The sequence below is a fragment of the Diprion similis genome, chromosome 2 (assembly GCF_021155765.1).
Source record: "Diprion similis isolate iyDipSimi1 chromosome 2, iyDipSimi1.1, whole genome shotgun sequence".
NCBI classification, from domain to species: Eukaryota; Metazoa; Arthropoda; class Insecta; order Hymenoptera; family Diprionidae; genus Diprion; species Diprion similis.
The window spans coordinates 21,313,825-21,333,702 of record NC_060106.1 but is presented as its reverse complement, the minus strand read 5'-3'; the positions used below and the strand labels follow the sequence as shown (position 1 = coordinate 21,333,702).

The 19,878-nt window shown below is 39.7% G+C and overlaps 4 protein-coding genes across 4 annotated transcripts; 1 reads left to right on the top strand and 3 right to left on the bottom strand.

Moving 5' to 3' along the window:
• Positions 1-26: 26 nt before the first annotated feature.
• On the bottom strand, positions 27-15,541 carry LOC124415056 (charged multivesicular body protein 4b). Its single transcript, XM_046896326.1, has 6 exons — positions 15,531-15,541; positions 13,036-13,040; positions 1,491-1,682; positions 1,037-1,214; positions 287-546; positions 27-121 (listed from the first exon to the last, which is right to left on the bottom strand). Exons 3-6 carry the CDS (start codon positions 1,669-1,671, stop codon positions 63-65), a joined length of 678 nt encoding a protein of 225 aa, XP_046752282.1. The 5' UTR covers positions 1,672-1,682; positions 13,036-13,040; positions 15,531-15,541; the 3' UTR covers positions 27-62.
• On the top strand, positions 3,941-6,480 carry LOC124414964 (SAP30-binding protein). The gene is made up of 2 exons (XM_046896166.1): positions 3,941-4,019; positions 4,865-6,480. Exon 2 carries the CDS (start codon positions 5,051-5,053, stop codon positions 6,032-6,034), a length of 984 nt encoding a protein of 327 aa, XP_046752122.1. The 5' UTR covers positions 3,941-4,019; positions 4,865-5,050; the 3' UTR covers positions 6,035-6,480.
• On the bottom strand, positions 7,767-12,471 carry LOC124414638 (translin-associated factor X-interacting protein 1-like). Its single transcript, XM_046895641.1, has 7 exons — positions 11,739-12,471; positions 11,399-11,659; positions 10,683-10,776; positions 9,065-9,572; positions 8,683-8,838; positions 8,030-8,204; positions 7,767-7,934 (listed from the first exon to the last, which is right to left on the bottom strand). Exons 1-7 carry the CDS (start codon positions 12,469-12,471, stop codon positions 7,786-7,788), a joined length of 2,076 nt encoding a protein of 691 aa, XP_046751597.1. The 3' UTR covers positions 7,767-7,785.
• Positions 14,117-19,291, bottom strand: LOC124415233 (neuroglian-like). Its single transcript, XM_046896415.1, has 7 exons — positions 19,199-19,291; positions 18,703-18,829; positions 17,469-18,550; positions 15,449-15,785; positions 14,796-15,262; positions 14,501-14,713; positions 14,117-14,304 (listed from the first exon to the last, which is right to left on the bottom strand). The coding sequence occupies exons 1-7, from the start codon at positions 19,266-19,268 to the stop codon at positions 14,159-14,161; spliced, it is 2,442 nt and encodes an 813-aa protein (XP_046752371.1). The 5' UTR covers positions 19,269-19,291; the 3' UTR covers positions 14,117-14,158.
• Positions 19,292-19,878: the final 587 nt, after the last annotated feature.

Here is a 19,878-nt window from a genome sequence, read left to right as displayed (position 1 = left end):
CAATAACTTTTTCTCACCATTTTTTCGTTCTACTCTGTGTACACAGCATAGCCCTAGTTTCTTTACGAGGCCCAGGCTTCCAATTCCTTTAGATCGTCGTCGACTTCTTCGGCTTTGGCTTCTGAAAAGAAAGAAGAGGTGTCAGCAGAAACTGCGAAAACAAACACTTTGAACAATGCTCGTATTATCTGTAGTCAGTCGCATAGTGGTTGGAAATATTGTTTGGATTCTTCACTCAGCGTTTGGCTGAGTGCCAGAATTTGTTCTAGGCTAAAGAAAATCGTACTTGAACGAGCTTTAGCAGGAGCAGCAGGCACTGATGTAGCAGGAACGGCTGGGAGTTCGCTAGGAGTTCCAATTCCGCCAACTCCGAGCAGCTCTTTGTCCAATTCCTCTTGTTCGAGTTCCTCGAGTTCCTTGGCCAATTCATCTTCATCCACATCTTGGCCAAAGGCAACCGGGTTTGAAATTGCGTCGGAAATTTCGCGTGCAACATCTTGTTGCTCCGCGATATCATCCATCATGTCGTGAACTTGGTCAACATCCCTGAAATGAGGATTTGTATCATAGTAGACTTACAGTTGTGACTGAATTTAGCTTACTAAAGCTTATAAAAGCTAAACGGATGGTTTGCTCAGAATCGCAGGATACTTATCCTACAATTTTCAATCAACAATTTTTAAACAGTATCTTCCAGTCTGAAAAGCAAACCCAAAGGGTTCTAATAATACTTAAGCACAAACTGAAGAGTTTAGGAATAGGCCAAGCTACAGAGATTTTTTCATGTAAAAAGTGTTAGAAGAAAACCAGCTGCGCCATTGTTTGTAAAATAGTTCCTTTTTACACAAAATGCGTACTCTAACTCTCTGTAGCTTGGTCTAGAATGCTTCAACTGAACTAATCTCGATACTGCAGAGCAGAGGGGAGAATGAATGTTGATACAGGCTTTGATACAGTGATTAAAAAAATTGACCCAGCTAAGATAAGACAAGAATAGGTTAAGTCCTAAAGCTATATGATCATCGGTGTGACTAACATGTGTTGATGGGCAGCCTTTAGAGCAGCTGCGGCACTGTTCATGGTGGTCAGGACCGCTGTGTTGGTATTGGCACCCTCCAGCGCCTCCCGCTGCATTTCAATTGTGGACAACGTTCCATCGATTTGCAGCAATTGTTTTTCATAGCGTTTCTTTCGTTTCAGTGCCTGAATTGCAGCTAAAAATAAATTTATTCAATACAAATTTTTCAATAAATTGTAAGTAGGAAAATAGCTACATTGTAGCACATTTGGCACATTGAGAGTAACGGTAAGAAGAAGTTTCAGTCGGTTACAAAAATGTCGTTGATAGACCGCTTTTGTATCGGTTTTGAAGCCTCATTAAATCTGATTACTGGTAGTTGACATTGTATAATGACAGGTGATGTGTCATGGAAAAATGTCAAGGTTGGTTCCAATCGTACGGAGATAAGTGATTCGGTCGTTTTGGGTACCTCGTTTGTTCGCAGTTCCGTGCTTCCTAGCTGCCTGTTTTTCACCGTCGATCTTCGTCTCGAGGAATTCTTGTTTCTTCATAAGCATTTCCTCGGTCTCTCTGAGTTTTTGGATCGCTTCGGCCGTTGAAGGAGCCGTGGGCTCCTTCTTACCGCCGAACACTTTGGCGAAAAAGCTCATTTTTTCAAGCTGGATTTTCTCGATATTTAATACGATTTGAATTGATCCAACACGATGAGTCACTTCAATTTATCGATGAGACACCGTGGCCTTGGTGACCCGAATTCACGATCGCCATATTGCTCACTAGTGAGTATCATGTTCTTTGACATTCAGGTCTGGAAACTCCTCTGCTGGGAGCCACAATTATTCGTATCGCTTAGCAAGGGTAAATTTCGATTCTAGCGGCACCACCAGTTGTCGCTGCGGTCGAGTTACCAGGATAACAATAACCTCAATAAATACGATGAGTGAGCGAATACCATAGTCCGCCTGGACCCCCCCGGCCCCGCCGGGGCTGTTGATAAGATCGCAGCGAACCCAGTGGCGACTAGTGAACTACCAACACGGCTTCAATAAGCGACCTACCCTCTCCAATGGAGTTTCCAGACCTGTATCTAAGACCGTGGCTCTAAGTGACTCACGGATGTATCACATGTCACGTGTAATCGTAACGTATATTCTGTAAAAATGGCTAATAGTCATCCTATCACATGCTTTTTAAATTTCTTTCGCAATCGATGCATGTGTCTGATGAGCTATCATCGGCAGGGTAAATTAGGGCATTCTGTGGGGCAGTTATTCTTCATTCTCGACCATTTCTACTAAAAGATATAACTCACTGGTACATACGTATGTTTTTGACAATAGCAATAGGGAATAGATTAGCATCGTCCAATGGGATAACAGAGAATATATCAGAGTTTTCGCGAGATATGGAAGATGTCGTGTATTGTATACGTGAACTATGGATGGAGGCTAGAAGGAGGAGACCGAACTTTGTTACTCTCCCTTGGAAGAAGCTTGGGTTGTCATGACAACCGCGATATTTTCAGATGCGGATAGACGCGGATCGTACGATCATACTCGAATATCAACAATAGATTAAGTATTATAAATAATTATAATAGTACTTTCTGGAAGATATTTTGTGTAGGTCTATTCTACTCTACTTCAAAATTATCAATTGTCTGTGAAAATTTTCTTTGAAATCTTCGTTTTTGACGATAAATTATTTGACTATCATTTCATTAACTATGATTTTTTTTTTCACTAGCAACACATTTGACTGTCATTTTTTCCAGTGGTCGAAATTATCGAGGCTATCCTTTATCGTCAAAATATATTATTGAAATGTTGAAGAACCTTCCGGCGTGAAGGAGTATCGTTGACAATTTCATTTATTTTAAATATAACTTCATTTGCCGACATCGGTTTCTCACAAAAGACGCACCTTACACGAAAGTACTTATACTTATCCAAGAAACGTTACTTGATAAAGAGTCGTTTACGGAATTTGCGTCCAAATTTACCCGTGTTCAGACGGCATGTTTCCATAATCTTCAAAATAGGTTATTATTTCGATTCGACTGCTCGCCGGTTTTGACCAGTTTTGACAGGTAGAACGCTTCCGAGTGCTGCCGGGAGAGGCACGGCGATCCGTAGTCGCAAGTGGCGCTCTGCTCTGCTGTTCAATTTTTATAACAGACCAATTCCCATATGGCTGGCTCTCTGGTAGTTTAGTTTGTCGTGGTTCGGTCGTTTGAAATTTCGACTCGACTAAAATTGTGTTCAGGGATTCGTTTCGGTGAAAGAAGAATTTCTGAACTGGATTATTCAAATGTAATGTTTAACAACTTCGAATTTATTTCGATCATATTAAGAAAATTTTTTACGACCTGAAGTTAGTTGTTTTGACAATATTCAATGCAACACTGTGTCGCGAAGAATTTGGCCGAAATTTATGCAAAAAACATGCTGTAATTACATTGTCTCAGAGTAATATCGAGGATGTCTTGTTTGAGTAAACTTTTTTATCACTATAGACTGTATGAGCGAATGTCAATATTCATTTATTCATTACACAATTTCGTTAAACAAAAGAGAGTTGCGGAGTTCATTTTTGTGAAACAGCTGACATTTATTTCACTATAAATCTTTCGCTAACCGATATAGTAAATGATATCAGCGATGGTGATTCTGATCATTCTACAATTTTGTCAGTGATTTTTTCAAATATTGTCTGAAGAGAGAAGACTTTCGCCAAATTTTTTCCACTCAATTGTATGAGCAATTTATAAATTGTGATTCGTTTCCGACTGCGCAGAGTCAAAGTGCCGGATCAAGACTCGCGCATGCGCACTTCCGCTTTCGCAACAAAGCGAAAGCCCTTGGATGCGCGTTGATCGACTGTGTAACGTTACGTTATTTATTTATTAATTCGCCAGGAAGACGCCGTGTTTTGATTGTATTTGGATGGTGCGCTCTGACACGGTGAAGAGTGAAAAATTGAATGCGGCATATATCAGGTGAGTCGTTAATCCGGTTTATTAAAAATTCCCCGAATTCTTAAAAGCCACCTAACCTAACTTTTCACTTGTGTCATTTATGTGTGACCTCAAATCTCTCCAACCGAGCGTCCGTATATCATCCTCGTATCGCTTCGTGTCTCGCTTATTAGGCCTCTTTTCGCCCAATTTACTCGCTCCGTTCTCTCACTACGGAATTTAATATTGGTCAAGTATCCACCGAGTAAGTTACGAAAAAACAATGGGGGGAAAACAACTTGAAGATATTCGACCACCAAGCGTTATCAGGAATAGTATAACCTCATGATGGAAACGCTGGCTCGTGGGATTTATTTGAAGTTACGATTAGGGAAAATGATTTTCACCATGAATATGTTGGACAGTGATTTCGTCCACCGCTACGATTAATAGATCAATTTCGTGAATTTCTGGCGATTTAGGTATAATTTGAAATAAAGTTAATTTGTGAGCTAACGTCGGTATTACAGCACGTTGAAAATGTTGGTAAAAAAAATTACCACAAAATATTCTTAGTCGTCAGAGTTATTCGCATATCGGAAATTATCGTTAACCCTTTTCATTTCCACCTTGCCAGTTTACATTAACACAAAACTTCTTATTTTAAAGATATACAAAATAACCAGACAGATTTTCCAAAGTATCGAGATAGCGTAAGCCCTTGAAAAACGAGAGAAGGTGGAACAGGTCGCGCGTCGTAAGTTTATAAGGTTGAAGAATATTTTTCTGGATGAAAGAAATATTTTCAAATTTGTCTATAAGGAATAAGACAATATCTGATATGTGGCGAATTTTCAAATCCACATTTTGCATTATTCTTGTTACAGGAATACTGATTGAGATATTGGATCGAAAATCAAGGCACGCTTTAATCAAGTTGCGCAATAGTTGTGCGCTGCTAAAATAATATCCCAGCGAGAAAACAAAAAAAAAAGAGGCTGGAACGCTACACCGGTGAGTTCTCCCACAAAATATTGCTTGGTAGCATCGCGGACAGTCAAAGCCAACTAACCATGTCTGTACCAAGTGTTGCGTTGGCATCCCTCACGGCCACCTATACCGACTCGGAGGGTGAGGACGGGGTGGAAGAGGATCTAGAGGAGAACACCCCGCAGGGGACTACTGCCCCGCAAAATGTCCAATTTGGTCAACCCCAGGGTCTCACCAGTCCCAAATCTGGCCGATCCGCCTCCAATAGCCCCATCGGGTCGAATAGCAAGTCAAATGCAAACTTGCCCAACGCCCCCACCTTAGTTACGGATGTAACGTCCAAAGTCCAGAGATTAGTTTCATATTTTGATGACACGATAGTCTCGGATGACGAGGGTACTGCGGTGGTTAACGCCGGGGGGCAGCTCTTTGAAAATGGGAGATCCCCCTTGGCTTCCACCATGCAGTCTCCCTCGCATCAGGGAGATATGATTTCAGATGGCGAGACAGACCTTTTCGGAGTGACGATACCGCCGGAACCGCAGGGACAATGCCCTGTCGAGTTACAGGAAAAGATAACTAAACTGTTCAGAAAGATGGAGGGCAGCGGTCTGGACATGAACAAAGTCATACAACAGAGAAAAGATTTTCGGAATCCTTCTATTTACGAAAAACTTATTCAATTTTGTAGCATCAATGAATTAGGTACCAATTACCCGCCAGAAAGATTCGATCCTTTCAAATGGGGCAAAGATTCGTACTACGAGGAACTGGCCAAGGTGCAAAAAACGGAAATGGACAAGCTTGAGAAAATGAGGAAGGAGAAAACAAAAATTGAAATTGTATCCGGCACCGCTAAGAGGCCAACAAATTCTTCTGTTACTGCCGAAGACGACGCCAAGAAGAGAAAAAGCAAATGGGATCAGGTGGCGACCGGAGCTCCTACCTCCGTCAAGCCTACCGTATTGTTGTCTCAACCTACCTTAACAACGCTCACGTCCTCAGCGACGGGGACAAAAGCAACGGTAATATCCGCTTTTGGTTCGCTACCAAAGAAAAGACTGTAACATAACGCGTAAACAAATGAATATACTTAATAATTATAATATGTTTCGTAGACTTCATCCGTATCATACATTTTGCATATCCTATACGCGTCTGTCTCTCTTACTGTTCAACTCGCGTTGATCTGGCTCATTCCTTTTTTTCCTTCTCTTAGCCGCTGATGCATTTCTTATTTTTTACAAGAGCTTTCATCCTCCTCCTCGTCGTCCTGCATCTCTTTTCTATTTCACGCATATACATATGTTCCAGTTATTTATTCTTGTTGAAAAACGATTCTTTATTTTTCTTGTAAATAGTAGGACTTCCTATGGTCGACGTTTGAAACTTACTTTGATATTTCCTATGGACAGACGTGTATTATGTTGCACCTAAAAAAAAATACGCATAACGTCAGCAACACATGTATTAACGAATGACTAATAACACGAGTCAAATATACATTAAATTACTTGGCATAAGGGTGACATACATGTTTTTTTACATGTCGGTCATCTGTTGTCACTTCAACAGAATGGCCCTGTCAAATTTTCCCTCTATATGTTTTATCTCCTTGGACTCACTTTGTGGATAATAGTTTAAGCTTCAAATCAATCCCCAAATTGAACTCAGATCGCTTAACAAATGATTATCGAGCAGGTCTATTATTCACATTCTGAGTTGGAAGTTAAAAATGTTGAGAGAGTTGGGGTCGTTGAACAGACAAAATTCCCATGTATTTAACGTAAATAGTTGAACTATTTTTTAATTAATGTAATATGCAATACTTTAAGGCCATATATGATATAAGCAGAGGGTAAAAGAGTAAAAAAATAGACTAAAATAAAGTCAGAGGATCGTTTTGAAATGCATTCTTAAAACGCTTCAAACCTGAAATTTGACGTTAAAGACATGTGCTGGTTTATGATTCACGGGATTACTTTCTTTTTACTTGATGCATTCCTTTAAATGCTGTTTTTTTTTTTCTCTTTTTTTCTCGAGCATCCCGTGAATTATAATCTAGTATGAATAAGGTTGATTAGAAAAAAGGAAGAAAGAAAGAAAATTATATTGATAAGTTTAATTCTAACTTGAAATTGTTACATATTGAAGGTGTAAGTTAATGCTGCTGTTACCGTATGATGAAAAACTGAAACGTAGCTGTGGAAAGTGCGCTGCTCTTTATCTTTTCTTATCCTGCTACTTAATTTTAGTTTTTCATGATGTTAGCGGCGCAAAACACTTTGTACAGAATCTTATACACTTAGAATCACTACTGTATGTATAACTGACGATAGCCTGATGAACTTTGAAAATTTCAACAATAACTAACATTTAGACTTATCTATATACTACTTGAAATATAATTCATGCAAACCTAAATATTCATATTTAATACGATAATTTAAAAAAAATTGACCGAAGAAAAATTTCAAAGTTTACTTGCAACAATAAACCAAACAACTACATTTTTAAGATTGTTTTTTCTTTTTTTTTTGTATTACGTATAGATTTTTTAAATTATTATGTTAGCTATACCCGACACAGAGAGAAAGCAACAAACAAAAATAAAAAATTATTGTGTATATATAAAATATTTTTCAACAACAACAACAACAACAACAGCGACAACAATAATAACGATTATCTCAAAGCAATCAATGGTTAGTGATTTGTTTTTGAAACGAATACCTATACTTCTATAGGTGTAATACCAAAAATGCAATAATTTACATAATTTATTCATAGAACATATTACATGGCAATGCGAGTGTCGTTAGTTTCTGCGATGATTTTTCGGCTGACTTCGCCTTATGTAGCCGTTTAACATTTGTCTTACTATTGCGCTGCTCACCATGGGTTTAGCTTTGCTGAGGTCTTGAACCTTGTAAATCCACTTTAAGTGCTGCGTGAGCAGATTCTGAGCTGGAAAAGAGGAAACCAAGTGAGAAGTAATGATGGCTGGATTAGGGTAGCAACGAATACCAACGAAGACTTTGAAGACGGAAAATTTTACGCACGTATATCTTCGTCGACTTCCATGAACCCCTTTTTAAGCATTTCCACCGTCACCTCGCTCGTTTTATCGTATATATTTACACTGTGCAAAATCCCCTTGCCGAATTCCGTTATTTCCTGCTTCATTTGACGAGCTAATTCTCTGGCAAAATCACCGCGCTCCCATCCTTCCTCGGTCTGTTCAATTCGATAAAAAGAAAATTTTGATGAATCTATGTCCCCCCCACCCCGCAAAACAACTTCAAATAATTCTAAAGCAATTGTCTAATTTTTTCAGATTTTTACCTCAACTCGAAGATAGAGTCCGCTTGTATATTGTATTGCAAGAGTAATAATGTTAAAAAAAAATCTGTAACTGCAAGGATTTCTGAAAGAAAATTCACATCGTCATATCAGCCTATCTTGACGAATTGCACTTTCCTTTAAAAAAAAGGCAGTAGATTTCGAGGCTGTGCAATTCGTTTAGATTGGCTGGTATGACAATGTAAATTTTTTTCAGATAGTAGCATTTACAGAACATGAAAAAATTAGGCAATTGTTTTTTTAATTATTCGAAGCTGATTTACGGGATGGAACGAGAAAAATTCGTCGACGCTCTAAATAAGGACCACCCTAATAGCCACTGCAGGAGTTTCTTTTATCAATTTTTACGTACTTGTGCGAATAATTTTCCCACGTCAAATGCCTCGGTCGAAGGATCTATCCCGAGCTGTTTCCCTGCCGCGTAAACGATGTTTTCGATGTCTCGATTGCTTTTCTGGGGGTACATGACGTCCATTACGTCCATCAAGTCCTGAGCGAGCAGTGCGTTCTGAAAATGAATGATCGAGTTGTTACCTTCGTTACATAAAAACGTCAAAAACCCGGGAGAAGATGTGCGAAAAGAGCTGCGTATCTCAAATCGATTTCGCGATAAACCGTTGAATGAATCTCTCGGTTATAGTACAGAACCAACATCTGTCTATGCGATCATTCAAAGTCTGTTCGACTTCCATTGAGTCGCAGCTCTTTTACGCCTACCACGGTGGGAAATTTACTATTTTCTTATCCTCCATCCGCATCTCCATCATCCTTTTGAGGAGGACGAACTCCTTCCTCGGGGCGTGATAAGCCTCCTCGACGACGTTGCCCCAGAGTATGTTCCAAAAGAGTCCAATCTGGTCGTCGTACACGAGACGCTGACAGGCGTAGTAGAGATTATAAATCCACTCGTACCTGAGCAGCGATATGTGATACCTTTCGGAGAAGTACTTGAGTACGTATTCGCCCATCGGTGTCCCCATGTCCGAACCCATCCTGTTCTTCCAGATGTCGTTTATCAGGATGCTCACTTCCCTGCGGCCCAATTTACGGTTCTTCATCTTACCCTTGTACCGGAGAAATACCGGGACCGACGGGTCGGTACCTTGACCTACGAAGTAGTCGTTCTCGGCACTCGCCACCCCGCATAATTCCGATAAAAGAATGGTCAGTCGATCTTCGCTTGATTTCTTCGCTGTTATGTCCCTCCAGCGTTGAACTCCGCCTTGAATGAACTGTCCGCATCTAGGTTATCACACACGGTGTTGGTATATTAGAATTTTCAGATCATCGTCAGGTGCGTTAAACGAGACGATGGCGTCTCCAGGGGGTTGATTATGTGATTTCACTTTTCACGATTCCCAACACCCGAGGATTCTGAATGGTTTGTAAAGTTGAGTCAATCGGTCAGAATATTTGCTTGGATGGTGGGAAATGTGGAGAGTGAAATTACTCGACAGACTCACGAAGTGATTCGGTTTTAACCCAAGGTCTGATAAACGGGGTGGAGTTGAAGTCCCGAATTTGAGAAGTGACGAAATCGTCTAATTTCGAATTGTTTTGTGGCAATACTCGGGGTAAAGAAATCAAACTTTTACCAAACAACAAAGTTTCGAATCGTCGGAAATCCAACGGCTCAAAGTTCCGAAATGCAGAGTTACGAAAATTCAAGTTACGATGGAACAAAGTTCCGAAAAATAAAGTTTCGATAGAGCGAAATTTCAAAAATTAAAATATACTCACACAGCGTGGTTTACTCAATGAATGGGTGCGAAAAATTCAGAAAAACCGAAAATCAGGATCACCATCATCAGGATTTCAAGCGTAAAAATATCGTAAATCCAAAACGAAGAAAGATCAAAATGGCGAAATTTCACCAAGCCAGAAATTGACGGAACTGAAAACTTTCTATCATTCGGAATTTCGATGTTTCAGATTTTTCAATTTTCTCATTTTCGCACTTTCGGAGCTTTAAGCGTCGGGTTTCGGACTATCCGAAACTTTGACATTTCATTAAAGTTTTTATCTCTTTACTTTAAGTTTCGCCACGAAAAAAATCGGAATTTAGCGATTTCGGAACTACCCCTGATAAACTGCGTGCACCTGCAGATCTCTGTAGTTGCATAGTCGACGTCCGAGCAAGTGCAGTCAGCGGCGAAATACAATTATACTGATAAATCGGCCTTGTTTCAACGTTTCACGGCCGTAATCACGTAATTAGACCTCTGACCGAGTGAGTGAGTGAGTCTATAATTGTAACCGCGTACTTAGCTCGCGCATCGACTGTACTTGTGCACATATTTTGCATGCATGTGGATTGATCAGGCAGGCATGGATATCCTCCTGTCTACCTACTTGGACCAATCCGGCCTCGGTGTGTTTGTGTGTGCCAATATTTTGCAGCGGTCTCTTAGGCTGTTCTTTTGCTCTCGAACCACCTCAAAGTTCACTGAAATGATTTTAAAATAACGCGTGAGACCTGGTCAAAAATCTGTTGAAACGAAAACATGACTAAACAAACATATGTTTGGAAAAGTGCTTCTAAAGCTAATCTAGTTACCCCCGATGAAAGAGAATCCCGCGTAAACACTTTTCAGTGTGTTAAAAACATTATAAACGTCATGTTATTATTCAACCATTTTTCGCACGGAGAAATCCATCTTGTTTGCCTCATTCTGATTTATCCTGATTAGCTTCTAGTCGCACTTTTTAAATAGCTCTATTTTTCTAATCTTTATTCAAGAATATTATGATCCCATCGCATTCATTTTCGTACGCTTAGATGAATGTTGAAGATGAAGTTGGTAACGTTATTGAAATGATCTACGTTCCGTAAAAAAACGTAATTTTGCTATTTATGTTTTGAAAACTCGATTACCTTAGTTCCACCTTCATGTTTCGTTACGTCAACGTTACTAACTTCAGTCTCTTCACGAATGACAATTCAAAGTTTAAAAAATCTCCTACTCTAACAATCGCACCATTCCGATGTCCTTGACATGATTAATAAGACCAATCAGCTTCCACAGCAACTAACTAAACGAGTAAAACTAATTATTGTGCTCCCTTACACTTGAGTGCCTCGTGCTCTTTGTTGAGAGCTTCGAACTCCTGTGAGAGGTTTCGATATTCCCTTTCAAAAGCCTGGTGTCTGTTCTCCAGCCGTTCGAGTTCCCATTTTGGCACAACTTCACGGAAGGTGTCCTCGAGTTCGGCGATTTTCCGATGAGCAGAGCTGAGGTCCTTCCTCGCTCGTTGCAAGCAAACGCTCATCAAAACGGGATCTTCGTCGAGCCGTCGAGTTTGCGTCGTCTGTCGTCCCATCCTTGTTTCTTCAACAATTTAAACCGAACGACTCTCTCAGCAACGGCGTTACTCTCAGCACAGCTTTGTTTTACCTTTTTTATTTACCTTTGGCGCCTCGAGAGGATGGCTCAATATTTTGCCTCCGTTGGTTAACGATTCTTCGGATTTCCCTCTCCTCGCACTCGAGCAATTCCTCCCTCAAGTTGTTTATCTTCGCGCCACTCTCTTCGAGGTCTGCTTTAAGTTTTGCAACGGTTTCCGTCAAGCAGGACTTTTCCCTCATTAACGCGCCAACTTTTCCCGTCCCCGTTCGCTCGATCGTGTCGATTTTTTTCTCCACCGTTTTTTTGAACGCATCCAATTTCGACGACACTATTTCCATCAGCTTCATCCTGTCCTCTCTGACCTCGATGCACTTGTCGTAAGTTGATTTTATCCTCGACAAGATGGGCTTGAAAGTCGTTATCTTTGTCAGAAGTAACTCGAACGCTGATTTGTATACCGCCAATTCTGCGTCCAGCTTTTTCTGCTCGCAAAGAAGATGGTCGCAGCCAACTTCACGGCATTCTGACCCTTTCTCAATGCGGTTCAGTTCCTTTTCTACAAAAAGCTCTAACTTCGCTATGAAGACTGGCTTGTATCGCGATGCGTTAGGAAAAACTTTCCTCCCGCATGAATTCTTCATTCTGATCCTGCAGTGTCTGCATCCTGGTACTATCGAGGATTTTGGTGGCTTCAGTATCTCGTGCTGAGTCTTTGCGTTCTCGAGTCTGGCCAGAACTTCGTTTAGACGCACCTGACGATGCACCGATTTTACAGCAAGTAAATTTGGTAACATTTCTCGAGTTTCGTTGGTTATTGTGACAACGCAAAATGACGACGTTGAACGGTTACAATTGGAAACTGATATAAAAACAAGTAGAACCTGATATCGGATTTTTTTATCTTGATACGCGACCATGCCGCATGGATAGCTGATAAGCTTTTCGCATCGTCGTCATGGGAATTGAAACTCACATGCATAAGAGCCGCTTCCCACATCGCGTTTGAAATGAAGAATCACACTGCAGAGACATGGATTCGCAGGATCTTAAATGAGATTATGGTTGGTTTAATTTCATAACGTAAATTAATGACCTCATAGTAGTTATTGTGAAATATACTTTAATAGTTTTCTCTGATCTATTCGCTATCTATCTATATCTAACACTAAAAATCAATGCACATATTAGATTCGATTAATCCTGGTAGTTGACTTGTCGAAACTTGCCAATCGTTGAATGATTTACTTATATTTTAATATAGTTATGTTCTCATGACCAACGCACACATGATCTATATTTCAAAATTCAATTTTGTTTTCATCAGAATCAGAATCGAATCGGGATTTAGGGATTACGAACTAGTGTATTCCATAAAAAACACGGAAAACTAAGCATCGGCTGTTTACTACATTCTTACAACAATTCTAAAGTTGACAAATAGCAATTTCTGCATTTTTTGATACGTTGACGTTGTGAAGTCGAACCTCGTTACAACTTGATGTGAAATTGCACTATAACAGCAAATCGCAGACGAACTCTTTATTAGACGAAAACTAATGTAATTGACAAACATTAAATAAATAATATACATGTATAATACATTCAACTATAAGCGATAATTATTTTGCAGAGAGTATAGAAAAAGTCATCACCTCAAACTCTGCCACATGAATATAAGTTTCTCGAATCAAGTCATAAAATCGATTGAAAACAAAAGTGCCTCATTCTCCTTCTTCTATTTTATTTTCTATTATAATTAATCATAGCTAATTACGAGTCCAGTACCACCAATTTCTCAATTTCCAGCATGACTCATTCAATGACGCCATTGCGCTTATAGCCGGAAATTGTCATTCGGATCAGAAGTAGAGTAAAAAGTATTATTTAAAAAATCTTGCTACTTGAATCATGTGTCGTCAACGTTTCAATCACGATCCACAGACTGAGAAATTTCACTCGACTCAATAGTCAACAAAATCGTCAGCTTCTTTTGCATTGTCACTCAGCGTTGATCGCTTCACAACGAAATAGCTAGAAAATAGTTGAAAAAGTTACGGGGAATAAGTTCGAAAAGTACCAAAAACTTAATTATTCTTAGTACGAATAACAAACCTGTACTTATTATATGGAAAAAATCTGGAAAACAGGGAAAACTCAGGAAATTTCTTATAGTAGGTAAAAGTCGGCGAAAAGTTAGGGAATTTCGGGAATAAGACTGAACTTTAGAGTTTGTCAAAGCAACAAACTTGTTCTCATACAAAGTACTATACGTATACTCGATATTGAGGAAAAAAAAATTTCCAGGCTGTTGTTTATAAATTAATTGATAGTTAGACGGCAAGTTATTTACGAGGTAATATTGAAGGTATTAGTGTTATTGTGTAATGAAAAAATCCTATTTTCAGGTTGGAATATCTAGAAAAATAGGAATGAATCACGTTTTCATGAATCGTAGCGTAAACCAATAATTACTTACCGTTGTCATGCACCTGCAGAGTCGACTATGATTTCAGTAGGCCTTGCCCAGGACTCTCCGAGGTAATTCATGGCAGTAACTTTGACCTTATATCGCTGGTTGGGTGGCTGATCCGTTACCCGAATCTGTTCTACAGTCCAGTTGAGTATAGCTAGAATTAACCATTCTCAGGACTGGGTAAAATGCTTTCGAAATCGAAAATAGAATCAATGCTTATAAAACGTCATTCAAATGGACAGATGAAAATGCTTTCTCCAGTTCTATTTCAAATTTCAAATGGAAAATGAAAAATGACATTCAACGTTTTAAATCCATAATTAAAATGCTGAAGTCATTTGAACTGTTACCCAGCCTTGTCCAATCCGTGCCGGGTATGTCTTTCTTAAAGTACACTTGGTACTTGAATTCTGGCCCATTGTGCTCTATCTCGGGCATCATGGCCCATCGAATCACAAATCCCTGTGGCTTAGCTGCCACGCCTCTGACATTGTCGGGATTTTTGTGAGGCAAATCTGGTGGAGTGGCACAAACCTTGCTGGGTGACGATGGTAACGAAGCTCCTGTAAAGCATCACAAGTCAATTGGGATAAAACTCATCGAACACTTGACATGAACCATGGTATAATCGACCAAATACCATACCTATTTCGTTCCAGGCCACAACTCGAAACTTGTACTTGGTCCAAGGCGATAGAGGCACGGTGTAGATTTGGGCGGAGGCTGAAACATTGTCTCGAGCAATTTCCCATCTCGCGGGACTAAAGCTAGTTTGAAATTGTATGGTGTACCGCAGAATGTCGGCAGCACCGTTGCTATTCATTGTAGGGACCCAATGGATGTCGGCTTCGTTTATTCTGCAATTAACCACTTTCAGGCGAGGAGGTCTTGGCACTTCTTGAATCATCAATATAGCCTCAGCCCTTGTTTCGTCCAACTCTGTTTTAGCCACGCAAGTGTACGTTCCTAAATCCGATGCTATGATCTCTGTAATTGTCAAGGAATTATCATTGCTCTTGACGAATCTTGACTCCGTTTCAAAATCTATTTGCTTTCCACTTCTCAGCCAGTCGATTCTCAGTTTCAAACTTGAATCTGATACAGCGATACACCTGAAACACATCAGATTTCAATTGTTCATACTGAAAAGTGAAGAGAGGTTTTTATTCAATCCATGCTTAAATAGGCCTAGATGATCGATTTTTAGATCTTTTAACGGAATGAAAGTTCATGGACTATTTGGGAAAAATTGACGACTATTTGTCAGTTTTTTTCTTTCTAATAATACAGTAACGCACCTAAACCTTGCCGTAGACCCGATAGCGCCTTCGTAGTCTTCAGGTTTCTCAACAATGATAGTTTTATTTTTCACAACGAGAGTAGCAGAGGCTTCAACAGAGCTAAAGCTGTTGAATACGTGACATGTGTAGGTGTGCGCATTCCAAGCGTCGACATTTCTAATTTCGAGGTCGCCGGAGTTAAGGGTGGAGAATCTGTGTCCCCATAATGTCCAACTCTGTATTCGCCATTCGAGTCGAGGTTCGTAACCACCTACAAAACGGCAGGTAAACCTGACGGTTTTTCCAATGACAGTCGTCTGATCGATTGGTGGCTGTGTAATTTGTGGACCTGGCATCATGAAGTCGATATAAATTTAAACTTTTAGTATAACAAAGTTAAAAAGCGAGCTACGGCTGAGTCGAAGTGAAATTAATTAACTGGCAATAAACGCGGCCAAGCAAGCATGCATAGTACTTCGATATTAATTTTGTCTCTGATCGATTCTCTGTGTAGGAAAGTATAGTTTCCAAGTTTCAGAAGGACATACTCAACACAGATATTCTCAGAATCGCCAGTGCAAGGGGCACGGTTGAGACCACATCGAACCGCATTATCCTGGTGTAGGATTGGTAGTATGGAATGAAAACGGAATGCTAAAAACATTGACGAATGCATAAATTAAGCTCAAACGTAAACTTCTCAGGATTTAATAAGTTGTACTTTGATTAACTGGTATTGGTTAGGTGTGGAGGGTAAATAAAAGAAATTTATTCAATACCCGACTTCTTGTTAATAGAACAAAAGAGATGCTTGGAATGTGAGCATTCCAACTAGATGCTCAACAAGATGATCAGTGTTGCTCTGAAGATACACTGTTAGAAAAATTGAATTAATCATAATGTCCCAGCAGGTCTACTTTGTATTTATATAATAATAACTATAACTTTTAATTAATTAAGCCAGTAGATTACGATAAAAAAATTAATGCATATATAATTAGTTTCAAACTCTGGTAATTCATCTAGAATCGTGCCAATTATTGAACGGTACACGAATGCATAAATTCAGAATTTAATATACGTTTTTATCACGTGATTGCTTATTTCTGTATTTTATTTAAAATCCTTCTCTGGGAGTTCGAACGCAAACGATCAGAAACGAAGAATTTCATAAATATCGAATTTTCGTCAATTTCAACAGAGAGTAAAATCCTGTATAAGGATGAGGGCAACTTGAGTTTGACTTATTTTCAGTGTTGACGATGCAGTGCATTGCTTGAAAAATTATGAACTTGGAATAATTAATCAATGTTAAATACATCGAGGCTATGCACTTGAATTTTATTAGGAATTTGATATGGAATCTCACCCGGGATAATCATAGACACCATCGAACAAACGCTTACCTCAAATCCGCTCGTAAGAAACCAAATTTGCTACATAAACTCGCAAAATCAAAACCACAGAACGAATCTTCACGTTCTTTCTAATCAATTGTAGACGAAATTCGTACCCTGCTCTTACGAAACGACGATCAAGCTCAGGACAAACCAGGCACTGTCACTCTGTCCGTGATGTTAATATCTACTGTACGTGCGTCGTAAAAAAATTCCCCCCTCCACCCCCCTAATTACGACTTCAGTGTCACCAATTTGCCAATTTCTCGCATGACCCATTCAACGATGCGGCGTTTATTTGGTAGCCGGAAATCGTGATTAAGGTGAGAGGAGCAGTTATTGACATCGCGAGGATAACTGGCTGCACAATTATAGCGATACAAGAATTAATTTTCCATGCACTCTGTAACTGCCTGCATCGCCATCAATAGTGTCGTTAGTAAAAAATGTATCGCAAGAAAAGTTTTTACTGGTTTCAGGAAATCTCTTTATATTATATTACAAATAGAGCGGTACTGGGAAGGGTAAAGTTTATTCTCAAAATAAACTCAATCATGATGTTTCTGTTTCATACATTTGTTAATTGTTCTATATATTCGCTTCTTCCGTAGTCGTCGGCGGTTGTGTAGGTTCTGGTGTCGAAGCCAAGACGTTAACAAAAACGTCTTTGTAAACATAACCTAGAGAGTTCGTAGCGTTACATCCGTAGTTCCCAGTGTCATTCCTGACCAGGTTCTCAATGACAATCGAATTCGCAGATACTTTCCTTCTCGGATTATACGTCGACTCCTGAACAGGCCTCCCGTTATGGATCCACCTGATTTCAGGCCCAGGAACACCACCAGCATCGCACCTAAACTCCGCGCTCTCGTTCTCCACTGCAGTTATGGTTTCTGGTTCGACAGTGAAATAAGGAAAAGATTGGACTTGGAGGTTAATCGAGTACGACTTTGGATCGCCGACTCCATTCGATACGTTGCAAGTGTACGTTCCCTCATCCTCGAATACAACATGTCTTATGAACAACGATTTTCCGTCGTTCCTCACCGTCATCCGCTCGCTGCTTTCCAATATTTCACCATTTTTCTTCCACACTGTCTGCGGAACAGGAGTGCCGTCAAAAATGCAGTACAGTTCCACTGTTCTACCTTGTAAAGCAGCCTTATTCTTTATGGTAACGTACTGCTGTACTGGCTCTCGTGTATTATTATTTGCTGGCAATCCCGTTCGCTCAACATTTAACAAGACAGGAGGACTCAGCTTGTACTCGGCCTTGAACTCCGAACTGACTGCACAAATGTAAGAAATCATGTCCGAAGCGTCGTTTCTAGTCACGTTAGTGAACCAAAGATTTCCCTCAGGATCGGTGGTCATTCTGGAATCGTTGATCAAGGCTGTACTTCCGTTTGGATACCGTTTCAACCAGTATATCAGTGGCTTGGGTGGTCCGGTTGGAGACTGGCAAGTCAGTTTGAATGGGTCTCCCTCGTTTGCAGTCATTATGGCCGATTGGATGTCTTTCGGATAGTCGAGCTCCGCTTTTCGCATGAATACCGAATTCGATATTGCGGTTCCCAAAGCGTTTTCGGCTATGCATTGATACTGACCTACGTCTTCGGCTCGCGGTTTCGATATTACCAATGTTCCTTTACCAGGTCGCTGTGAGATGTGAATTGCGTACGTTTGCCACTCGAAATGTCTTCCGTTTTTTCTCCAACGATACCTGATGATTGAATTAATTTTAGTCTAATAGTAATGGCGGTTTATTATAGTCCCCAGTTTTATTAAATTGGAGACCGGTTCTAGCTAATCGATGGAAAGTTTCTATGGAAAAGTTTCCTTCTTATCCATTAGGTGCAGATATTTTTAACTTACGTTGGCGCAGGGTTGCCTTCAGCCTCACATTCTAGGATAAGATCTCTGCCTTTTACCATTGGTTCAGCGGTTTGAAAGAACTGTTCATTTGTTGGCGGCTGCTTCGTTATTTTTGGTGGATATTGTACTGTAAATAAATGTAATCATTCGGGGTCAAGAAGTACAGCAAACAACTGTGTCACCGCTGCGTTATCAACTTGTATTATTGGATGTCTATTTGTGTTGAATTCTGAATTAGAAAGAACCGAGAACTATAGCTACGTTGAAGATAAATTACTGGTCTGATAGTAGCTGCAAGCACACATAATACTTTGATATTTGAATCATTATTTAAGTTTCATTACGTGTTCCGTTCTGTAAAAAATTCTTGCAGATTTTTCCTCTATAAATGGTTATTCCGCGTTTCTCGACTATAGATATGAAATGAGAACGAACGTCAAGCTTGCATTTTCAATTTGTATCGTAAAACGAGTATAAATTGTATCTGTATACTTACTCTGCGCAGATACTTGTAGAACCGTAATCAGCTCGAAGGATAAGATTAAGGCCACGATGAGATGTTCCATCTTAATATATTGTAACTGTTAGTTTTTGGAGATTTGAAAGTAGTAAAAAAAAAAAATCAATTGTAAAAGTTCGAAAAGTCAGTAGATTTTGTGCAATCAACTCGTTCGTATGTAGTAGAAAAAAACTGCAACTAGTTTAACGATTAACTCTCGCAGACGCAGAGAGCTCAAATGACTTATCCTTTGCTCTTATGCTCGGTCTATTTCGATGTTGCAGTGTACTTTCGTCGATATAGTTGAAAATCGTCATTACGTGCCACGAATCGCTTGACACGTCGCTGTGCTTCGATGAGCGTTTCATCTAGTCGTCGTAAGGATTCAAAATCACACGCAAAAGCAGCTCTCTACTTGCTTCGTACTTAAATTGGTCGACTGCACAAATGATCGTACGGAAAACATGGATTCACAAGCTTGTCGAGAACATTGCAGTAAATTGGATTTGTCGCTCAATTATTTAACAAGTATTTTTATTGTTACTTCATTTAGCTAGTTTTTCAGATAATTATAATTCGCTATCTGGTCACAAAATATCTTCTGCAGCCGTGAGGTTTTTCCGTCACACATTCAGTAGCAAAAATTTAAAAGTCTTACTTTTACGCATGCCTGTAAA

What these genes read in the sequence shown, in the direction of transcription:
- LOC124415056 (XM_046896326.1), bottom strand. Translation starts at nt 1,671, where the DNA reads ATGAGCTTTTTCGCCAAAGTGTTCGGCGGTAAGAAGGAGCCCACGGCT. An exon ending in CGGAACTGCGAACAAACGAG is followed by an intron (nt 1,215 to 1,490) that starts GTACCCAAAACG and finishes ATTTATTTTTAG; the next exon opens with CTGCAATTCAGGCACTGAAA. An exon ending in AAGGCTGCCCATCAACACAT is followed by an intron (nt 547 to 1,036) that starts GTTAGTCACACC and finishes TCCTCATTTCAG; the next exon opens with GGATGTTGACCAAGTTCACG.
- LOC124414964 (XM_046896166.1), top strand. Translation starts at nt 5,051, where the DNA reads ATGTCTGTACCAAGTGTTGCGTTGGCATCCCTCACGGCCACCTATACC.
- LOC124414638 (XM_046895641.1), bottom strand. Translation starts at nt 12,471, where the DNA reads ATGTTACCAAATTTACTTGCTGTAAAATCGGTGCATCGTCAGGTGCGT. An exon ending in ATCCTCTCGAGGCGCCAAAG is followed by an intron (nt 11,660 to 11,738) that starts GTAAATAAAAAA and finishes AAATTGTTGAAG; the next exon opens with AAACAAGGATGGGACGACAG. An exon ending in GGAAGTCGACGAAGATATAC is followed by an intron (nt 7,935 to 8,029) that starts GTGCGTAAAATT and finishes CCTCTTTTCCAG; the next exon opens with CTCAGAATCTGCTCACGCAG.
- LOC124415233 (XM_046896415.1), bottom strand. Translation starts at nt 19,268, where the DNA reads ATGGAACATCTCATCGTGGCCTTAATCTTATCCTTCGAGCTGATTACG. An exon ending in TCTACAAGTATCTGCGCAGA is followed by an intron (nt 18,830 to 19,198) that starts GTAAGTATACAG and finishes ATTTATTTACAG; the next exon opens with TACAATATCCACCAAAAATA. An exon ending in TGTGGCCTGGAACGAAATAG is followed by an intron (nt 14,714 to 14,795) that starts GTATGGTATTTG and finishes GATGCTTTACAG; the next exon opens with GAGCTTCGTTACCATCGTCA.